The sequence below is a fragment of the Aquila chrysaetos genome, chromosome 5, assembly GCF_900496995.4.
Source record: "Aquila chrysaetos chrysaetos chromosome 5, bAquChr1.4, whole genome shotgun sequence".
In the NCBI taxonomy this organism is placed as follows: Eukaryota; Metazoa; Chordata; class Aves; order Accipitriformes; family Accipitridae; genus Aquila; species Aquila chrysaetos.
The window spans coordinates 30,124,943-30,148,231 of NC_044008.1; the positions used below are offsets into that span (position 1 = coordinate 30,124,943).

The 23,289-nt window shown below is 37.5% G+C and overlaps 1 protein-coding gene across 1 annotated transcript in view; it reads right to left on the minus strand.

Annotated features, from left to right (window-relative positions):
- Positions 1-3,070: 3,070 nt before the first annotated feature.
- Positions 3,071-23,289, minus strand: part of ZNF277 (zinc finger protein 277) — a 56,210-nt gene continuing 35,991 nt past the window's right edge. The window contains exons 5-12 of the mRNA XM_030013864.1: positions 18,972-19,063; positions 17,486-17,596; positions 14,245-14,377; positions 7,153-7,220; positions 5,891-5,987; positions 5,318-5,360; positions 4,460-4,634; positions 3,071-3,421 (exon numbers count right to left, since the gene is read on the minus strand). Of these exons, the coding sequence (XP_029869724.1) occupies positions 3,229-3,421; positions 4,460-4,634; positions 5,318-5,360; positions 5,891-5,987; positions 7,153-7,220; positions 14,245-14,377; positions 17,486-17,596; positions 18,972-19,063 (912 nt within the window). The 3' untranslated portion in view covers positions 3,071-3,228. The remainder of the gene's footprint in view (positions 3,422-4,459; positions 4,635-5,317; positions 5,361-5,890; positions 5,988-7,152; positions 7,221-14,244; positions 14,378-17,485; positions 17,597-18,971; positions 19,064-23,289) is intronic.

The window sequence follows — 23,289 nt, forward strand, 5'->3', positions numbered from 1 at the left end:
ACCATAGAAGAGAGAGTTTTCAGAGACTTACTTTGGTGTTTCACACATCGGTTGCCATTTAGCCAGCCGAGAGCATCCACTGACAGCTCTCTCACAGCATGCCAGACAAATCAGACAAATGTAATACAGAAACTGAAAACAGTAAGCGTCTTAAATGAAAGTCAACGACCATTAACTCATTAAGTCAGATTAAGTCTGCACAGAATTGTCAGAATAAATTGCATGTGGAGGAGTATCAAAGACATAATTAAGGTATTTATAAAAAGAGCAGGAAGAATTACGGGTCATCAGGACACAAGCCTTTTTCCTCCTTTTACCCAGGTCCTTCAAAACAAGGGGACAGCTTTAGGTAAAGCAAAGTGAGTATCTATAAGGAGTCAAGATCTAGGCTAAGAGGAAATATTATGGTAAGAAATGTGCATTGGACTTAAATTAGTGTAGCTTTTTCATACCAATTAGCACCACTCATTCTCCTGATCTGACTCTCTCAAGAGCATTTGCCAACCCCAACTCTGTCCATTCTATGACTTATGGCAAGACTATTTTTGTTGTAATGCTTCCAAAAATGCTCTTTTGTTAGAAGAACATATTTGCTCATTTAATAGCTGAGCCTATACACTGTATGCAGTCATAATTGTCCCCCTACTTGTGACAAAAAGATAACTTCCGTTTCAAAACAGACACTGGTGTTAGCTTTGCTTTAGATAGAGGACAAGAATAATTATGGAAAATTGTGGCCATTATAAGAACAAATACAGTATGCTCCAGCAAAATATCAATTAGAAGCATCATTGTGCTAAATGAAGATGCTCAATTTTTACTCTAGAAACTGTAAGCAACTCTCTCTGTGAACCTACGGAGACTTTAAACCTGCTTTGTTGCCTTGTGTTCATATTTGAAGTAACAAGGTCAACCCTAATCTGACTCCTCATGTTCCTTGTATTTTCAATGAACAGTTATACGCTGCTGATAAATTTTTCCTAAGTACCTTCTTCTCTTTACTTAAAAAAAACAAGCAATCCATGTTATGTATACAATTTCTCTTAAGATCTTAATTCTACACGGATAAATTGCTATTCCAAATTTCTGTTAGAACCAGGAACAGCAGTCATTCCATATTGCTGATATTAACATTCTTGTTTTCATTTTGTAGGGATTTGAGTGACTCAGCATCACATTCCTCATGATTAGGAAACATTTTGTAATTTTACTTTACGATATATCAATACAATTTTATCTTTCCCTTAATGTGCCCTTCTGAGATGGGCTTGTCATAAAACACATTTGTGTGCTGCTGATTTAGCCATAGTTCTCTTGCTGATTTTTTCCATTGCTCAACACACTTATCATTAATGTAAACGCCATCAACTCCTTACTCCCACCTCAGCTAAGAATCTGACTGAAAAGCAAAGACTGGAATCAATTTCTACTTTAGGAAGAAAATAACTGCTTAGGAATAAAATTACTTAAGAGAAAAAAAAACCACAACAGCAACAGCCGTTGCTGTATGAGATTAAGAAATTTACAAATCCAAGAAGTACAGACTATAGCTTATTTAAGATGGTCAGACATTCTAGTTCAAAAATATTGGGGTTGTTCCTCCTAGATTTTTGTACCAGTTTAATCAAAGCCAATGCAGAAATATGACTACACCTGCCCCCTTCTTTTGTCTGTATTCTCAGCACCTACTGAACCACTTCTATCCCATTTCCTCTTGACAGAGTCAGATATTGCTTCTGTCTCTGTTTCATTGCGCAGTTAAGTGGCTGATCTGTCTTCCCCAGTGCATTTTCAGCATCCTGTTGTTCTAACTTATCTCCAGAACACCTGGGCCCAAGAGAAAATAAGAAAGGAGAAGCAAAGAGAGGTGCTACTGGGTGATAGGTAATGCCAGGAGAAAGCAAGTTCAATGCAAATTAAAAGAAACTGATGCAAATGTATTGCAGGATGAATTAGGCTGGATATGGAAGCATAGCAGAACACGGGTAAAGATTTGAACTTTGGCCCCTGCTCCCAGGGACTGCTATATAATTCTCAATCACTGTATAATGACAAACAACAGCTCTTATTGACAGCAATCTATTTCAGGTAAAGAAGGCTGTGCAAAGGCAAAGCTATGGCTTTGAATCTTCCCAGGCAGGGAAGGGCACCGAGCCAAGACTCCCATACTTTGAACAAGTGCTCGAACACCGACCTAAAGAAGAAAAAAGAACGTGCTGCCAGTTTTGAAAGCAGTTTTATGTATTATGGAAAGCCAAACCTGAACTCTGGAGCGAATTAAGATTTCAGAGGAGAAAGAGAGGATCATCCTAGCAGGACCTATGCTCTGAGCTGCTTTGCCCTATCAAGACTGAGGTGCTTTCTGGATATGCTGAAAACCTTTCATTACTTGGGGGACTTTAAAGTTCAATATTAAAGGAAATATGGTAATTTTAATGCACAGTTGAGTTGAGATTTTGAGGATTTAATTTGGATTTATGTGTCTGCAATCCCCTAAGTAATTTCTTTTGCATCTCAGTTCATGACCACACAAGAAGTCTACTCTAAATTCTTTGGATCTTTGATGCAACCAAGATTGCAATTGTTCCTATGCTGTTTTAGGCTTTGGATTGGCAGCTTTCTATGCAGTCAGATATCCATGGGCTTTACCAGTGTTTCTGAGCCAGTTTTCAGAACAGACACCATATATCTTAATATATTGACGATGAATAATAGGGATATACAGATCTGTTTTCACTTTCAAGAAGGTCTAAGGTTAAAAATAGCAAAATTTGCTTTACATAACAGACCAAGAATTAAATTCAGGCTCTTTTCTGTATGCTAACAGCAGCAACACATAGAAGATTCACTCATTGCCTCATATATCAAGACACATAGTCTCAATTGTTCGTGCCTTTCACAAGATGGCCTTAAAATAGAACTCCGATTCTAATGTATTCAGAATAAAAATAAAAAAAAAAAGATGAAAAATCCTATTTGTAAATAATACTAGAAGTATTCGGAGAGCCAAGCAGAAAATCCAGCATTTAATTTTAAAATAAAGCTAGAATTTAAAGGAAGATAAACCAAAGAAGTTTACACTTAAATTTTATTTAGCATTCCCATTCATGTAATATTTGCCCAGTGAAAACATTTATGAGTTAAACTGTATTCCAATATTAGTGAAAGAATGTATTTTTTTTTGTCTTGCAGAAGGAACACTCAAAGGTTAGCAACTGTAATTCAAGGTCAGAATTTCTCCTGACTCTTGTTCTCTTCATACAGGAGGTCGTTTAAAACACTGCTCTGTTTGAGTGCTTTGAGATTGGATATATCTTCACTTACAACAGGGATATCTTCATTCTGATCTTCGGTTATCAGATCTTCACTGTCTGACAGCGTACACAGGAGTGTATCATTTTCATACGTAGGAAAATAATACCTGAAAGCAACAAGGCATAATTACTAGAGTGTCACATATTTTGTTTGAAAGAGGCAGAGCATATTTTATGACATTAGATTTTAAAAAAGGAAAAATGAGAAAGTCTGGAATGAGTAAACAGCACACCCAAAAAATCAACTAGCATGTAGATCTTAGAAGAGTCATACAGAAGAGCTGGCAACAGACAAGTACTTCCCCCTATTTCTTCACCTGTATGTTGTCATAACTGAGGCCACAGATCCAGAGTTGTCCCACAACAAATGCTGGCTGAGGTGTTTGAGTCAGAACACTCCCTGTGCTTTACCACCTATGGCATCATCCCCCAGACCTATTCAGCCTACTTACAATCTGAATCAGTGTTATGTTGTGCTCTCTCTCTATTTGCTATGGAGAAAACTAAGGGTAAACAACCAACTTGTTTTGATGCCTAAAGTTAGGTAGACATTATGCATATATCTATATTAGACATGCAAAAGAAGGGGTTTGGTTTGGTTCCAGAACTCTATGCCCAGAGTGTATCTTTACTAGCAATGAAATATGTGGCAGATGTCCATCCCAGGCATGGTCTGCATCTGTGTAGAGAGCTAACAGCTGGAAAAATCTCATGCCTACAAGTGGGGCATTTGAGATGTCACTTTGGTGCATAGATTCAGTCTTGGTTCCACCAGGAGGGAAAGTGCTTTGAGTGCACCATCTATGCTTTTCATCGTTCACTGCACAACTGCAAATACAGGCAAAAGACAATTTTGCAACAATAAACTTCTCTAGCATACTGAGTTGACAGTGCAGACACAATTTATGGGGATAGTGCATCCTGGATGCAACTAGAAGAGCAGTATCACATTTTCATTTTAGCTTCAGACAGTATAAGGATTTATAATTCTGAGTAGTTTTGAGACCACTTATTATTTTATCTGGGCCAGTAGAGCTGGGGAGCTCAGGGCACTGTTGCACTGGCAAAAACCAGAGGTTTCAACTTCTGTTTTACAGACATTATCAAGTAACAGTATAAATGCTGGAAGAAACGTGTGCCCTTACTGTGGTTGATCCCATGTAGACCTGGCTGGCAGGAATGTAATGTGTTTCATCTCTTCCATATGACTTATCAATCCTCCTTTAGACTGAAATTTTTCCTGGCAGTTGTAACAACGACAATGATGGACTTCTCTTCTGATGAAGTTCACTAGCTTTACTTGCTGATAAAAGTTCAAACCTGGGAGAGATGGCAGCGAACAAGCACTTGAGGAACACGAGACTTAATTTACAAATGCTTTCTTGGATTAAGCATAAAGATTGATAGGGGTTTACTGAAGACCAGCACTGCCTGAATGCTGTAACTTAGCAAATTAACTGAACAAATGCTTTTTCGCAGCTGCAGGGGAACTAGCCCTTCTTTTAATGTAAAAATTGCAAATACCTTGCTTCCTTTCAGTCTATAGCAGAAAGCAAATGTTGGCCAAACACAGCTTAGAGCACAGTCTTCTAACTTGCAAGCAAGTCTTAACAACAACAACAACAATAATAATATAAATTATTATTATTATTATTATTATTATTATTATTATTATTATTATTATTTATTATTATTATCATCATCATCATCATGGTCCAGCAGCCAGACCTGGGACTCATAGAGTGGGTATTTGTAGAAGCTACTCTGCAAAAGAATCCAATGGTTTTAAAGAAAATATCATACATCCTCAGCACTAACAACAGTTCCAGAAAAATAAAGTGTTCTTGGTGTTCTTCTGTAAGCTGGCAGAAACAGTTTCCGTAATGGAAAAGTTAAATATCCGAACAAAAATCAAATTGATACAGTTGTTTTCCACTATTCTTATGATGTGGTTTTCTCCACGCTAGTGGCAAATGCTGACAATTAGAGCGTCTCTTACTCACCATGCTCTGACTTTATTTTAGGAAAGTCAAATCCATGTGATTTCTGGAGGAAAAAAAAAGGAAAGAATAAAATCTCTCATTTCCACTACTTCTACTATTCCAAGTTAAAAACAGCTCAGCTTTTCATAGACTGACAAAGACATATGCAGGTAGACATGCAGACACTAATACATGGAACAAACTCTCAAAAGTTTTGTTTCATCAGAAACTTTCATATTCTGTTAAACTGCAACACTCCTGTTAAGTAGTCTATTAAAACTGAAACACAGATGTTTGTAACCATCAAATGTATTAAATTATCAAGTCACTATAATATTCAAGATGCTATATAAAGAGCTCTGTATCGTCTGTTCCAGTCTTCACATTCACAAGTAATAGCTAGTCATACTCTCAATGTAAAACTTGACTCCTCTGCGTATTTTAAAGAACAGATGCTGGAGATGCATGCAGTACTTCAGTTCTGCGCTAAAGAGGGCATTCTAATGCAGCAGCTGATTTGATCTTAACAAAGATGCTACAATCTTACTGTTCAATTCCAAAGTGATGAAAGAACTGATATTTAAAACGTCTTACCTGCATGTGAAGATACAATTTTTCTGTGGTGTCTGCTTGTTGTTCACAGAACAGGCAAACTGCACACGCAGGATGCTCTTCCCAGTCAGACCAGTCTCTTATGATTAAGAATCAAAAAGATTCAATTAATTGTGGAAAAAAAATGAGACATTCTGTGAAAGAGCACTTTAGATTCTGCATTCACAGCACTAGAACTAAATCCAGAGAAACTGAATACTTTAAAGGGGTGGAAGAGACAGTGTGGATTTATAGCTGGATACATGATTAGAATCTGGTTTACAGTCTAAAAAAATTACAAATTCAAGAATAACTGAGCAGGTACTGTTGTGTAATTCCTGTGCAGACAGGCAGTAAGTCCTACTCGAATTTGCCTGCACTAACAAACAGGATCTTCAGTTCCTATCCAGTTTGGCAAGTCATCAAATATTGCATTCAGTGTTTAGTTTTATAAGGTCTTTTAAAATTCTTTTATACCTTTCTAATCTTTTAATACACCAGCCAAAGACATAACCATCAGAGTTCACTCTAAGTATTATTTACTTATCAAATATTATTATTCTTGAAAGACACTCTAATTTATGCTACATCTAGACATGCAGACAGAGAATACTTTACCAACACATCTATTTAGAACTCCAATACTGCTGAGAGAGAGACATATTATTGCAGCCAAGTATAATCAAGTAAAATTAGCTCAAGTCACAGACAGAACCAGGAAAGTCAGGGGCCCTGATACCCACAAGTTACTTCCTGCTTATTCAATTCTCTACGGCCAAGGAAGCCACCTCTGCAGTGATCTGAGGGCCCGGACTGCAGAAGAATGCAGAGGAGAGGTGGATGTTGCCCACAATCAGCACTGTTGAGAATTTCGTTCGAGATCCTGTTACCAGACTTTTTCATACAATTTCTTTCTCATGCTGACATTTTTGATGCTTACTCTTGATTTTTAAATTTGAGCAAAACCCGTTCAACCATTTTTTAGTACAAAAGTAAAAAAACCCCACCATTTTGCCTGCATCATTACAAATCCAAAAGACTGCTGTTTGAGCTATATGCAAACGAAAAATAGGCTTGTGGTTCAAATATGAAATTTACAGCCCTTGCTGTGGAGAAATGTCTTTGATGAGAACAATTTGGAGTTGATTTGATTGGCTTAAATGAATTTTAACTGTGTACTAACTATGCACAGCATTTTCTCTGTAACTACTTTCAACAACAACAGTCTTGCAAGTCTTTATAATGGGCACATAAGTAACTCTTACTCTTCTAGGTTATCTAGTAATTCCCGGTCATCCTCTGACTGCACTTCCTCCCAGGACTTTCCAAATTCCTGGGGAGAAAAAAAGAAAAGAAAAAGAAAAAAAACATTTCCTCATTCACATCACATTTTATGTATCAACTGAATGAACATCTAGGAAGTCACAATCAACATCTTATTTTGGATCACTTTGGTATTTCTGTGAGTTAAAGGTAGTCACACAACACTGCTTTAGTAATAATTTTTAAAATAACAATTTGTTTTGTCTTTTAATGGGGTATTCCCCACCCTGCATCTGGGAAAAAGATGATTTGGCAGAGAGCTCTCAAGAAGAGGATCCAAGCTCTGTGTAAAACTAGAGCATTGCAACACTACCAAGATGTTCCTGAGGTGGGTACGTTACCACTGTCTCAAGTTTGCCATCACACTTGCTCAATCCAATCTGCCTACCTTGCCCTTCACGCAGCATATGCTGCTTAAACAATGCAGCTATCACACCTGTGACTTTAGCTGGCATGGCTACACCAGTCAGTGCTCGCACCTTGTACAAGGTTATGTCAGTAAAAACACATGGTGTACACCTAGCTAGAGAGTACTCCAGAAAGACAGTATGAGCCAGGGCATAGATCTCTGAGCTAGACTCAAGTTTCTCTTCATCCTCTTGTCAGATGTGAATGTAAGCACATCTATTCATGGTGTTCTATTCTTCCTTTTACTTTTTGTGTTGTTTATTTATATCTTAAAGACCTTCAGCATAAAGTATATCAGAATACATTTGTGCAGCATTCAGCACAATGGCAAGCACTCTCAGCATGACTGTGATATAAATAACAGGCAATAAAAAGCTGAAGCACTTTACTGAAATACCAGCAGTGATCTTTAGCTAGTGTTTTTCTTTCCTCCGATTCTTCCTGCCTTTAAAAATAAACAAGAGCAAACTAACCAGTAAGAAAAATAGTATTTTTGAACTCATACTTTTGATGGCTGTGAAGGATTCACACAGATCATAGTTGATGATCTTGTCTCCATTAAAAAAAGGGCAGGTAATAAAAAGATCAGTCCTTCATTTATTTCATTCACATATTCCCTCTGATAAATATAGTTAATAACATCCTTAGTAGCAAGTGTTATTATTGCCTTTATGGTTGTTTGAAAAAAAGAAGGAAAAGATATCCATCATATAACAATTTAATGAGAATTTTCAAAGCTGTTAGTGTCTATCGGGTAAACGATAAACAAATGTCTCTAGACAGCTCTAAACATAATGTCATCATATATTATAGAATGAAAATTCCGTAATTAATTCAGTGATGCTACATGGTAGTGTGTAAACTCTCTGAGTTACAGGGGAGACTCGTTAATGTCACCATTACTGTGAGATAACATGAAGCCATTAACACCTCTCACCACATGTTCTCCCAGCTGCACGCTAGTTTCCTATGGCTGTTAATGTTAACACCTTAATGAGAGGATAGTGGCTCACCACCACTGCAAAATGAAGACAAATGCTCACAATTTTTCCTCTTACCAGCTTGAACTATATGTGCACAAAAGACTACGTTCAAAACCGCAGCCAATAATAAGCTTCACCTTTTAATTGAAGGTGAAAGGGGAAAACCACGCACAAGCTTTGTTATTGCTGTTGCTTCTTTACGGTGTTTCAGTTAAGAAGGCAGAGAAGGATCTTGTAAGAGGTCTCTGTTTCCCTTATCTATTTATATTCAGAGGAGAAAAAAAAAAGGAAAAAGGAAAAAGCTAATCAGTTCTTGTGTCACTGGAAAATTGCACGGTGAATGGATAACTAGGGACACTGTGATGAAAGTGCCAAGAGACTGAAGCTGAGCAATTGGGTGGGAAAGAGTTCTTCAAAAAATTCTTAAAGCTTTTTCAGTTTTTTTAATTTTTCTTTATTTAAAAACACTTTTTCAGTTCTACAGCTTCATGGGCATCTGGGACCAAGGGTGCCTTTGTTAAGTATTCAACTTCCCTTGCTCTTTCATCCAAGATGCAAAAGCTCCCAGCAATCATCTCTAGAGATTCCCAAGAAATTCTTAACAAAACCAGAGGAAAAACTAGACTTGACATTGTTAATAGTTCAAACAGTAGAAAATGCATCATTAAAAAAACTGCAGGCCTTGCTATATATCCAAGGAAAACCAACTTTTATTTTAAATACTTGCTATGTACCTCACAGAGAGGATGATCCTATAGAAAAGAGAGGAGAGCATGCAAATATGTATAGTTTGATTATTTCCTCTTCCAAAATGGAGTCTAAATGCATAGAGGTGAATTGCCTCACCGACAATTTACCTTCTCAACTTGAGCGCAGTTTTAAGGGTTCTACAGGGAGAAGGTCTGTGTTCTTCACTGAGGCAATATACCCCAACTTGATAAGTGCTGAGACGGGAGAAACTAGAAACAGCAGCTGGTATCTCAAGCAGTTTTCCCAAAAGAGCAGTTACTGAACTACATGTGAATAGAGTTCCAGGCCTGTGGAGCTCAGAAGCTCCAAACAGATGCTGCTTTCCCCTGCAAATTTCCTCTTGCCCTTCTTCTCACCTGACTTACTGCGATCATCTGAATTGTTTTATATTGCTGCAGAACTCGAGATGCTTTATCACATAGAAGAGATGGTCTTACCCCAACATAAGTTAATAGACACTGGATGAATTTCAATATGAAGCGTTTCCCCATCTGGGGGATTTTATTAAGTCTTGAACTATCACCAACTGCTGAAGGGTTTCCCTTTACTATTTTAGAAAATATACACTGCGTAAGTCAAAACAAACTAAATAAAAATAGTAACCCCCATAACAAAACATTCTTCCCCCGTCCCCCAACAGATGATAACAATGATTTAGGGGTTGGCAATAAGGAGAAAACATCTTTTTATCTTTGAGGAAAAGTAAAGGCTTTATAAAACAAGTTTTCTAGTAAGTAATAAGTACCATTTTTCAGCTGTCTAGCTTAGTCATAAGCGCATTCACTATAGTAATGTTACATTACTACAGATACATGCCATTACTCAATTTGAAAATAAACATCTGTGCTTCCTACAAAGGATACTCTATACTTAAAGTGCTGCTGATAACAATCGGGTGAACACAGAAGGGAAGGCCCTGTCAGTCTGGGTCTGCCTCACTTCCTTGGGCTGCGAGTAAGAGAGTTTTAATACTGCCTTCTGTTCTTTTATGGCCTCCAGCAGGCACCACAGCCTACAAAGTTCTTTCCTCTCCATTTTCACTTGGCTCTTTGTGCAAGGTGAGTCATGGGGCCACAGGCTAACACAGGCACAGAAACAAGAAAATTAGGTTGGAAGTTTTTTTGGAGAACAGAAAAGTAAGGTAAGCTACATATATCTTGGATGCATTGTTGCTCAGTTCTTCACCCTTTACTATCAGGTGGTCTTTTTCAATTTATACTTCAAGCCTTTCCGAATAGGATTGGTATCATCTTCCATACTTACGCAATATTGACAAAAGACCTCCAAATCCACTGGGGAAGTGACCCCACTGCCTTTCAAGTCATTTGCATAATTGCAAAACTCCCCCCTAAGTCAATGTAACTATCTAATAATAAACTTTTGATACTTGCTTATGAAAGGTATCTATCACGCACATGACAAAAAAAGCTTCCAGTCCTACTAAAGATCACATGTAATTTATCTTAACACTAACTTGTGAGCAACAGAACATGTCAATGATACCGGGACAGACAAATCAAACCAGCTTGTAGGTCATGACAGAAGTCATAGGAAGTCTCAGAATACCAAAATATTTACAAAGGAATTTGCACTTACATTATTCACTGCTATGCCAAATTGGAAATTTAGGGGAAGGAATTACCAACACACAAACATAAAATGCAAGTTATGTTATAAAAACAGATCCTCATAACTGCACTAAAAACACAAGTGAAGCCAAAAGCAGAATGGAGGGAAAGGAAGAAGGCAGGCAAGCCTACTGCTCTAAATAAAATCAGTGGGAGCTCTGCCATCAGCTTAAAAACACAAGTAAGAACTGGCCAGAAGATCATGAGGCAATTCAGCAGACATTCTCAGGACATCTGAACAAAAAGCCCTTAAAACCTCTAAGTACAAAAGCCACAAAATAAAGGAAACTGCCAGTTCCAGTTTAACAGTACTATTTTACGCAGTGCTTGGTAAAGATATTACGTAATGGAAAATTATAAAAAAGGGACAATAATGTCTGTAAGATGGTTGTAATAAAGAACTATCCATTTTAAATAGCTTAAGACCCAGCTGCTGATAGAAAAGTTTTATGGTGCACATCCTAAAAGTAAAGTGGATAAGACTGTGATAATATTGATGTTTATCATTAGAGACCTACTTGGTCTTACAGTCTCTTTATGATGAAAACAAACTTGATCAAACTGGCATATAAAAAGATCTTTGTTACATTCTCAAAATTCAAACTTTTCTGTGAAAACATACAAAACAGATAAATTGTACACCTACATCTTTAGGTCAAGATGAATTCAGTAGTAAATTTTGAAACAGTACATCTGTCGTTTCAGATAAGATATGTAATCCATGTCTGTGTCTGTGAAATTGTATAATTCTCCTGGACATTTAGAGCAATGTGAAGCACAGATCTTTAAGACTCATTGAGAAGTCAGTAAAGCTTGATAGTACACATTAGAAAAAATATCCTCTAGTAAGTTGTGAGGTCCTGGGGGAGAGGAAGCAAAATCACTACATCAAGTCATTACAGAAAGCAGACGTTGCATAACATCTAGAATTCAGTGAATATAGACTCAGCTCAAAAAAAAGCATCCTATCACATTAATATAATCCACTGTAGACTACATATGTGCAGTAGAGAATAACATTTTTTCTCCATACATGTAAAGGCCAATCTACTGAACCCCCAGCAAACAAATTAAAGTTCTTCCTTTTAATCTTTTTCTCCTTTGTGCAAAAATAAAGGGTTTATGAAAGGCTATTTTGAAAGCAAACACATTCTACTATGTAGGAACTATCCTAAAAATTTCATGTTAATGAAAAATTTAATCTCATAAAACATTAGTGTGCAAATACACATTTTATAGCAAACTATTTTATAAGTGCTTAATACAGAGTTTTTAGTCTGTTTTTAATCCTTTATTCCAAAAAAATTCCTTTCTTTAAAAGAAGAAATGTCAGCAGTTCTGATGTGGCTACAGTTTGAAGGATCAGAAAGAACATAGCGAAAGACAACTGAAAATGTGTGGGAGAAAACATGGCTGTAGCAGAGCATATAGAGCCAGACAAAGAATTGTGATCATTCAAAGTATGCCCCAGAAGAAGCACTGACGGCACACTTGTAAAAATCTTAAACATGCAGACCTCCCCCTGCCCAATTTCAAACAATTTGGTGGTTTGACATATCTTATTTGAATTATATTTACCATCCTCTGACTGTAATAGCAAGGACCTGAACAATACATCTCTAAGTGATGCTAAGTGATCAACACCTGAATTGGTTCAAGCTGGCACAAGAAGTTATTCTGCAAAGTCCTGCCCAGAATACCAGCAATAACTAAAGAGGAACAAGGCCCTGACTTAAGCACTGTCCTGTAATTGCCCATACTGTTTAATAGTTTGCATGTTCTGTGGCCACGCCAGCAGCGCTACCCAGACAATGCTTGGATGTGGTTCAGGAAGCATACAGGCCACAGATCATTCTCAGTAGACAGCATGGACAAGGCCACCAGTTTTGGAGCAACTGGAGAGAGTGGGAAAAGAGGTTAGGCATACCAATATTAGTCCTGCTATTATATTTACTTTGGCATGTTCTCCTTATTAAAATGACACGGCCACTGTGTCTGCACTGATGTTATGACCTCCCTGCATGTCTCAAATTTCTGAAGGAGTATCACATGGCTCTGTGCTTCTGGGCAGTCATCTAGCTCAATTTCCCAATCAAAGCTGGGACAGATTAAAATCTGAACAATGAATGCAAATCAGAGACAGAAGGTAATTTAAAGAGGATGCTGCGTTCTGAAAACATAAGATTACCTGCAGGACTAGCAGAGAGGAACGAAAATATTAAAATCACTTAAAACAATTACAAAGTTAAATTCAAGTCTGTTAACTTGGAAGGAAGAAGTGAATGCTCAGTTCTGTTGAGGAGCTAAGAAAATCTACCCTGCAGAACTTTACAACTTTTTCCCCACTATGCAGCAAGTATAGGTCAGTTTTTAAAGCAGTGATATTTGAATATCTAGAAAAGAAAATATAGGCCAAAGATCTTTGATCTTTGGAAGGAAAGTACACAGTATCACAGAGGAAATTCACTCCATCTTGGGTAGAAGGGACTTGGCAGAGCATTAAACATACAACTTTTTGTTTTTAGTATTAGAGTAAAACCCGTGGAGAGAAATTAAAGTGAAAGAGTAGGTAAAACAGTCAAGGATGCCTATTTATAACCTGGATATTAACATAAGTAGCAGGCACAAAGACTAGTTCAGGTGAAATATAGTTATTTCTGGGACAGAATGGAGCAACTTTTGAAGTAGGTCCTATATTCCTGGGTTGAAGATAGCAAGTGAAAATCTGTTACACGTACATGCATACACACTCTCGAAGGTCTGAGATAAAAAATATTAATACCTAGCAACATACACCTACCTGGAGGCTAAAAAAGAACACTTACTTTTTCTTTCGTCTATGTATCTTTCATTTTCCTCCTCTTTGCATTTAATTTATACTCTGAAGAGCACTTCCAGCTTAAGGTTTGTAGAAAACAAGCTCAAAGCCAATAGCATTCAAGTTAGACCGCCATTTACTTCATTACTCTATCTCATTTTCCCTTCTGGTTATTAAGCAGAGATAGAGCACTAATGACATGATGATTAGCGTCTCTTCAAGCTGCATTCTTGCATCTCTCAAAATCAATTCTCAACAACAAATGTTTACTATTCCTTAGTTTAACAATTATCCAGAATATCATACCATAAATGAGCATCTTTCTTAAGAGTCCTTCACTTGATTTTTGACCTTTGTACTAATTGCTGGTTTGGAATTACTCACTTTTAACAAGATATTGTCTGTATCTCTTTAGTCAATTTACCAATTGTTCATAGAACCACTTACCAAATAATTAATGATATAAAATTTGTCATATTCTTTGTTTTTGGCATTGATTCTGCGATGCTGCTTCTTTCTCATGTGATCTTTAAGTGTGTTTTTGTCTCTGAAGACTTTTTCACAGTATAAACACTGCAAACTGAGATAAAAAGGTAAATAGGTCAACATGTTAAAATGAAAATAGTACAAGCTAATATCCTTAAATACGCTGGAGATATATACAGTAAGATTAATCCTAAGCATGTGAGAAAGCAAGCTAAATAAAAAAGAAAGTTTATTTGGAAAAAAAGGTACAATGTAATCTTAGAACACAGTAGAATCAATCAAGCACAGAGATGACAAAAATGACACAAAATGAAAATATAGATAATAAAAAAGTTTACTGTTTGCCCCACATGCAAAGTGGGAGAAAAGTCTGATTACCCAAAATTGTCCTACCAGGGCTGCTGATTGGTCAACATGTGAACTCTTAACTCAGCATGCACTTATACTGGCATCCAATCCACCAGTAACTGTTTCTTTGTAATTTAGAGTGAAAAAACTTGAACTCTGAATGTGCTACATATCTTTAAAAACAATTTTGATTAGCTAAACAGAAAGTTTGATACTTCTAACTCAACAGGGAGGCTAAATGAAAGTTTGCCAGGGTGATCAATGGGTTTTGAAATCTTGAGAAATAAAATTTAGTAAATAAATTCATATATACACACACGTGTATATATAAAATAATTCATGTATATGTATGTACATACATAAATTATTATATATATATACACATTACTTGAGAAGGTGAAAATATTCATTAACAAATGAGAATTTTACCACAGTATGTGTGCTGTCTTAAACTCTCTATTATGAGTACTATAAAATATTTGTTCTCTCCACTGTAGTATCAACTGACACCTGAAAGTTGAGCCTATAAAGCATTAAGTCAAGTCTCTTGACTCAGACAGTGGCCTATGAGGACAGTAATCTGCATTTCAGCCTAAATGGGAGATTCTCCCTGAAATAGATGATGGTAATTTTTTTCTGGCAGAGACGTAGCAGAGCCCTGAGCTTACAAGAATATCTTTGTTTAATGGATGCAGGTCTTGAGCCTCTAGTTAGTCAAGATGCTAAAACATTTTTCTTATAAGTGATGGCTTACATATCCTACCAAGATGGAGACAGTTTCTTGGGCAGTTTGAAAAATTATCTCCACAGGGGGATGGGGAAAACCCCTAGAAAACAATTTCTCATTAAATAAAACCTTTGTATCTGTGGCATTATGTCTTTGTATCGGAGATGCTGGCTAGCAGGAAAAACAATTTGATGGGAGGGATAAGCAACAGCACTTTAAGACAAAAAACCCATGGATATCAAAAAAATGCAGTGGCTCTGAATTAAAATGGTCACCTACTTTTTTTTTTCCTTTACTCACAGATGAAAGCATGCTTGACTGTACAGTCAGAACGAATTTTAACAGTGTCTGGGTCAGGCCTTTCTGTGATTTCCCCAGGGTTTAAGATACAGATGTTAAAGAAGAAAATTATTTTCTTACTCAAGCATTTGCCCCCCCCAAAGACCATTAATATTGTGCCTAGAGGGTCTGTACCTACACCCTGGAAACTCTCATACTCCTTCAGCAAAGGTGCATCCAGATTCCCCATAGCTCTCGTGTAGAGCAGCAATTCACGATTCTTAGTATCTTTTTGCCTTCCAAGAACTGCTGTAACATTGAGGCTTACTGTTAAGGAAACTTTGAGTTCTCCTTGTGCTTGCAGCCTCAAAATCTAAATATTGCCTTGTTGGTGAATCATAGGTCCAATGGTAGAATATGTCTATGAATTTTAATATCTGCTTTGCTCCACCTGCTGACAGCAAAGTGTTTGCTCTACTTGTGAAAGGCATTCCCAGGAAGAATACGTAATGCTTTTCCTCAGCATACACAATATAGTCATGCTATTTGCCTGAAACAAGATTTTTCTCCTTTTAGTAATATTTTCAGGTACTACTCTACTAGCATAGCTATTGAGTTTATTATTAGCAGTAAGGGGAGTGGCCTTTCACTGCTTTGGAAGCCATGTCAGCATGTGTATTACCTACAGAGGACTGGCTTTGAGAAACCTCCATCTAAACGAAAGCCTCAGGTCCTACTGATAAATAGTAAAGCTGCAATTTATCAGTGAGCCCGGTAACTCAGTGCATTGGGCAACATCAATGATAACAGTGCTAAAAGCATTCTTAATACATCTTCATTTCTGGAAAAACTTAACATGTATCTATTGTGACTGCACATTCTTTGTAAGGCCAAAGACTAAATTAGAGAGCACTGTTGCCTTTTCCGTCCTTTGAATCTCTTTTTTTTTTCTTTTTTTTCCAAATGTACAAACCAATTAATCCTAAATTTACTTGTAAGGATATTTAAACTGATTTCCATATCCAATTTTCACAAATCCCAGTGTTCTGTGGCTTTTCATAACTAAGCCTAAGATTTAGGCAGATTTCTCCTACAGTCTTTGATTACAGATTGTATTAAAATCTAATAAACTTGTTAAAGATACAGTTTCACTCTTAAGGACGTACATTTTCTGTTAGAGCTCAATTTATATTTGCAGCATACTTCATATTGTGCCATTTATGAAATCCATAAAGGGCACTTAAATTCTTGCAAAGGAAACTCAAAGTGAAGAGTTTCTTGCTCTTTGCTACCCAAGTTCTTCTCCCAAATTTCCTTTTTAACTTCTTCAGCCACCTCAGGTTTACATGTTTCTGAGGCAGCACATACATTGGCTTTCCCCTTCTCCTCTGGGATGTACTCTGTAAGCAGTAGAGAAGGGAGACACCAAACACCCTATGTTATCGATATATAGAGAGGCAAATGAAGATTGGCATAAGAATGCTTCATTCAGCAATTAAAGAGATGTTTAGCAAAAAGATTGTTATGATGAGAAAGAAGAACATTAACAGTTATGAGAAAAAGGGACGTGCTATTACTGATGCCAATGGAAATTGTGCAATGCATAACAACTGAAATACTGCGTGTGACACCATTTTTCCAGGAAACATATACTATGAATTATTATGAATTAGCTTTCAATAAGTCAACAAAAAGCCTTCTAAGAGAACTCACAATAAACTTACACTCTCTCTTTGTTTCTTCTTAAGTAACCAGAAATGTTGAATTAATTTTAACTCAACTTATTTCCAAGGTTAAAAGAAATATGACCTAAGTCCTTTAAAAAAAAACAAACAAAAACCTACTTACTTGTCGAGCTTCTCCTGTAATACAGTCAAAAACTCACAGCAATTCACAATGTTATCTGGTAGCCCAATGTTAAAACCATGCTCTCTTGCCATATGATTGAGAAGGACAGATCTACAAAAAACAATCAAAAATAACATTACATATTTTTGAATACATATGAGAGTTATTCAATTAGTGACTTGAAATAAACCAATTGCTATAAAAATGCATGAAAGTCAACATTAAATAAACCATAATAGTGTTGCTGCCACTGCTAGAAAAATAGCAATGCAACTTTATTGAAATAAGTTTTCAATTTCAGCTCTGCTGTACATTCAGTAGTATTTCAACTGCTTAATCCACATGCATGAAATATAATACTTTAAACAAAAATTACAATATAGTTTATTTTGACCCTCAGTTAGCAAAGCTCATTTATTAACTTGAATAAGCAAATCTCATGTTTCAAATAACCGTCTTGAGAAACATTCTAAAAAGCCATTTGTCAGTTTTCTCTATGCTGGTTAACAAAGCAGAAATTCTTGGGTGTGATATGCTTTTACATCAGTATTGCTTCACACACAGCACTAGCAACACAAATGGCACTCAAAAATACGCATGAACAAACATAAAGGATGTTTGAGTAAGTTATTTTTCTAATAGAGGTATACTGGTTAATTCCTTAGGTGCTTCAGCTTCTGCATTTGGGGACTAAAGAAACATCCAAGTGTTAAAACTGCTGAGCCTTTCTTTTACCACAGTCCAGGCATGATTTTCAAATCACGTATTCTGTGAGACCCAAGAGTAAGCAGAGGATGAATTTTTGGGGGCTGAATGACGTGAACTTCACTGCACCAGGCAGTAAAGAGAATAGGACACTCACACAACTTTGGGACGTGACCCCAGGTTCTGCTACCCTTCCAAAGTACCAGAACTACCCATGCAAACAGACATTCAGGGATAAGACTCAGCGTCTCCAGCTGAAACAGATGCACTGTGTAAAACCAAATTTTCATGGGAGTAAGCAGTTTAATGCAACTCCTGCTTGCACTTGACTGATGCAAAGCACTCCATTCTCACTCTAATTTTCGTGCCCTTTTTTTCATTCAATCTTCAAATTCAGACTGGTTTGGTGAGGTTTAAGCAGGAAAATGTATAACTGCATAGAAATATTTTTTAACAGCCATGCTGGCTTAAACAGCTCTCTTTGCCACTAAAATAACTGCTGAAAAACTGTCTCTTTAAAATGGTTCAGCTCCCACTTCCAGCTTACTGGAGTAAATGTAGTACAAAAAGTTGTACTGGAATAATTAAAGAATTGAGAAGCCGGAGGGAGTCTATTTAAAATGGCACTGCAGTTGAAAGAAATACTTAAACTATACCTTAAAATGAATTCTATCTTCTAAGTCCTACCATTACGCAGTAACTGGTTCAATGACATTAAAACCATCAACAAAGATGCTGAGCAGATATGAAAAAATAAAAGCAAACAAGTCAATAAACAAACCTGTTTCCTGTGAATTCTTGATCACAGAACATACACATACTATGAAAACTTATGTCGTATCTCTCTCGCTGTTGCTGTTCTAGAATTTCTCTCTGTGAAAAGAAACAGATACAGTTATTCAGATAAACAATAACAATCATTCCATCACATAAGCTTATTATACCTCTTTATCCTTAGTGGAAACAATGAACATACAAAATTAAAATGTGCTGCTGACACAAACCAGATGTTAGTATTTTTTGAGGGTGGGTTCTCACAAAAATTACAAGTTTTTTAAAGGCAGTATGTGCTCCAGTCAAGTTCCACTAAAATTCTCCCAGTATTATACAAGGTGCAAGAAACAAATACAATCTACAGTGAGATTTTATGCAGCTATTTAAATGATTCCATATATAACATATCGGTTTATTGTTTCTACTTAGGTTCAGATTTACTTCTGGTATCAGAGAGCAAGTTTATGGGTAACCACATAACGCCCAGTGGAATGATAAACTCAATTTTACACGGCTAATTGCAGGCAATCTAGAGGACTTTTTCATAATATGGAACAATGACAAGAGCCCTGGCAGTTTCTGCAAGGAGCTATGGCGTGTAATAAACTCAAGGAAAAGGAGAAGCTGATTGCCTTTACCACTGGTCCTGTTTAATGTAGAGGAACAGGCTAGGCTAGACACTTTACAACACTTGACCACAATTTTCGTAACAACAACAAAATCATGCAGCAGGTGATTTTCTCTGGTGCTATAACAGCAGCAGTGTAGTTATAGCGTGGAGTTACTATACACTGCAGATAGAAAGGCCATAATCATCTGGGACATGGCAGAATTGGTGTGTGGATTAAAACTTAGCATATTTTCAGCCTGGCAGTACACTATCCGGTACTTGTGTTTTAAGTACTGATAACTGGTAAAGGATTTATTTTCCGTGCAACATAGAGGTGCTACTGCCTGCTTTCTGACATTCGGGATCCTGACTGAATTTCCTAGGGGATTTTCTCAATCTCTTTATCTCCTTAGAGCCTGCAACAGTGGAGCTTTGTGTTTCTCGCCTACCTCTTTAGTACCTTTTTTGTGTGGATTAAGGCCCAAACTTGCCCACAGTCTACATCTAAATTCACATTCAGCTATGCCTGTTGGGTAAGCTCCATAGAAGGCAGAAAAGAAAGAAAAGTAAAGGAAAAAAAGAAAGAAAAAAACCCAACCCCAAAAAGAAGTAAGAGGAAGGCTTGAGTTATTGTCATTACAGGCCCAAACACGTCCTGCAGCATGGATGGGCTGGGGTAGGCCTACCACACCACACCCCGCTGCCCACTGAGAGATGGCAGGAGGCTGATATTGGGCAAATAAATGTCCTGTTTGTTTCTTTTGCACAGGAGCAGCACGCTGTATCCAGCGAGGGGCAGTGGGATGAAAAGGATGCCTGCTGGAGAGCGCAGGAACGTGCCACACCTGAGTTACACCCGGCCGAGGGGCCAGTGGCTGCAGGGCCACTGTGCCTCAGCCCGTTTTAGGGCCCGTATTCAACGACAGAACCTGGGAGCTGTAGCTGTTGCACATCAGCTAAGAGTCTGTTACCCTGAAAATGCAGATCCTGGGGGCTTTTTTGTTTGCTTTTGTACTACGAGGTGTACGTTTTCTGTTGCAGTCATGCTCAGCAGCGCCTACTCAAATTCCAGGCCATATCCACTCACGTCCTGCTGCGTTATGCAGAACGTCAGCTAACAGAAATATAAATTACTATTTTTCAGGGCTGACTCCCGAAAGAGATAAATGGAGCATAACACATCTTGTGATAGCCCTTCAGCAGAGACGCAGTTAAGTAAGGGTATCTGTCTGCTCCATGCCGGCAGCGAACATCCCACCGCACGTCAGTAAGAACCGCGGCGCTCTCTGGTACTCGTAGCTGTCACCTCTCTCCGCTCAGCAGCACGCCTGACGCGGTTTGGCTAACCTTGAATTTGAAGGCGTCTGCGTGTAGTTTATATACTTTGTAAAACACGCTAGAGACAATCTAAAAGAAAATCAAAAGATACCACCTACAATTCAAACATTAGGATAGCAAGGTTTTAAACACCCCCACCCTCCCGTTAACGTTATTCCAACATAGTTTCCTAATTGCACTCTACTAGGAGGGGAAAAAAAATGTTATGCAATATTTGGCTGCCTAACTCCAGATTCCCATTTCATACAAATTGCTCACTGGGGCCCTGGTGTGCTGCTACTCCCACACAGACGGTGCTCCTGCGACTCTGCTCTCTCACCTTTCCCGTTTGCCCCTACACCAGCACGCTCAGCAGCTGGGAAGCTTTGACTAACCCAGCATCGTTGCTTTACCAATTTACTCAACAGCATTTAAAAAAAATATTCTCCAAGGCAGACACTCCTTTTATCAAATGTTGTCATCAGGCATTGCTAGAGGGAACTTTCTGAGCCAGCAAGCAAATCTGGTACTCGCACAGGTGAGGAATTAAAAGCACTAGTTCAAGTCAAGTACAGCGAAAGCAAGGTCTGCTCTTCTTCCCTACAGACACTCCCAAACACCCTTCTACCTCTGCGCCATTGCTGGGACTCTGAAAGGAGAATAGCAATTACAGTAACTTGCATAAAATTTTTGAGATTTTTCTGAGTGGAGACTGTCAGCTGGTAATGAAAGTCAAGCTTAAGCTGAAGTTATGAGGCAGGAACTGAGTAATTTACTTTAATACCTGCAGCAGTTTCCAACACTTTGGAATTGTTGGGGCTGTTAGTATCAACCATGAATTATTGCCAAGACAAAAAAAAACCAAACCCATTTCAGCCATGAATACTTTCCAAAACTTTTTTAGGATACTGTGTCATATCAAAGTGTCAGACAATGAGAGGGCAAAGTAAAGGAAAAAGTAAACAGATCACAAAATACATATATTAGTTTTCTTTTTTCCATAATGAATAAAAGAATTGAGCACAGACAGAAAAGGCAATCCAAAACACTACAAAAGCAAATGAATCAAATGCCATAGCTTGATATGAGGAAAATAGTTTACAATATTGATACAGTTTGTTGAATGATTCCTGACCCGCATCTCTTTTTTATCTTTTGTGGGATGTTCTGGCAGCTATTTGTCCTCCACTCTTTCTGCCATATTCTATGATTTGCTAATCCCCTCCCTCCAAAATCCATTACTTTACTGAAGACTGTCAAACTAGTTGTGAAACAACCATTGACAGAACAGCTATCCCCACTGACACAAAGTAGAACTTAAATTACAGAGACTTTTAGTCTAAACTCTTTGTCCCCACAAGCCACATGAAGCTTATGAGATCAACCAGGCATTGTCAAAAATAAGTACTGCTAGATGACAAGTTCTTGGAAGCACATTTTTAGACAGAGCCTAGCTCAAATAAGCAGTAGATATGACTGCAGCGGTTAGCAGCCTCCCGTGGAATAGCTTTAGGAAAATTCTATAGGACGTAAGTGGTTGATCACCCTCAAACATGGCAAATGGAAGCTGGATATTACTGATCATACTTATGTGCAACAAAAACGTAGTTGCTTTGCAGGAATACTTAATGTATTCAATAAAATCAGATTCAGTTTTAATCCAATTCCCCGTTTTTCTGTCTGGAAAAAAACTGCTTCTACAGCTCTTAATTGTACACTTTCTACTATATGGGTGATCTACCATTAAAAAATCCAAGCAAATTACAAAATACTATCTATTCTGTGTTTTAACTAATAAAACAAAAAAACATGGTGAGGATGTGCAAGTGTTTATAGCAGGATGACCATCTTTAAATATACCAGCACACTAAACTGGTAATACAAAAGAAATTTGATCACTTGCATGACAATTTGTAATTTGGAGTCTAGAAAAATGCCCTGTACATTCACAATGCTCAGTTTGAGGTTGTGAGGAGTTCAGACTTTCTCCTAGGAGGTGGTAATTTAAAATGTGACTGAAAAAAAATGTGCCTGTTCCTCTTCTAGGAAGCAATATTTTGGAGGAAATTACCTGTTTTTTTCCATAAGCGCTTAAGCACTATGCATCAGCAAGAATTCATACTGATAATCAGTAAAAGATGAAAAATGCATACTTGCAGCTAGTAAGCACTTTTCCCTAAACAATTACTTCGTCTCTGGTCTATAGTTCAAGAGACATTCAAGACATACAAAATGCCTTCAAAAGGTAAGACTGAAAACTAACTCCATCAAATGCCAAAAGCTATGGACTCAGGACAGCTGTGGTTTTATGGCACATTAGACTTTTCTGATATTGTAATTCCTGCTACCTTTCCCTCCAACAGACACTGTATCCCAGGTGCTAAATTGTCTGTCTTTA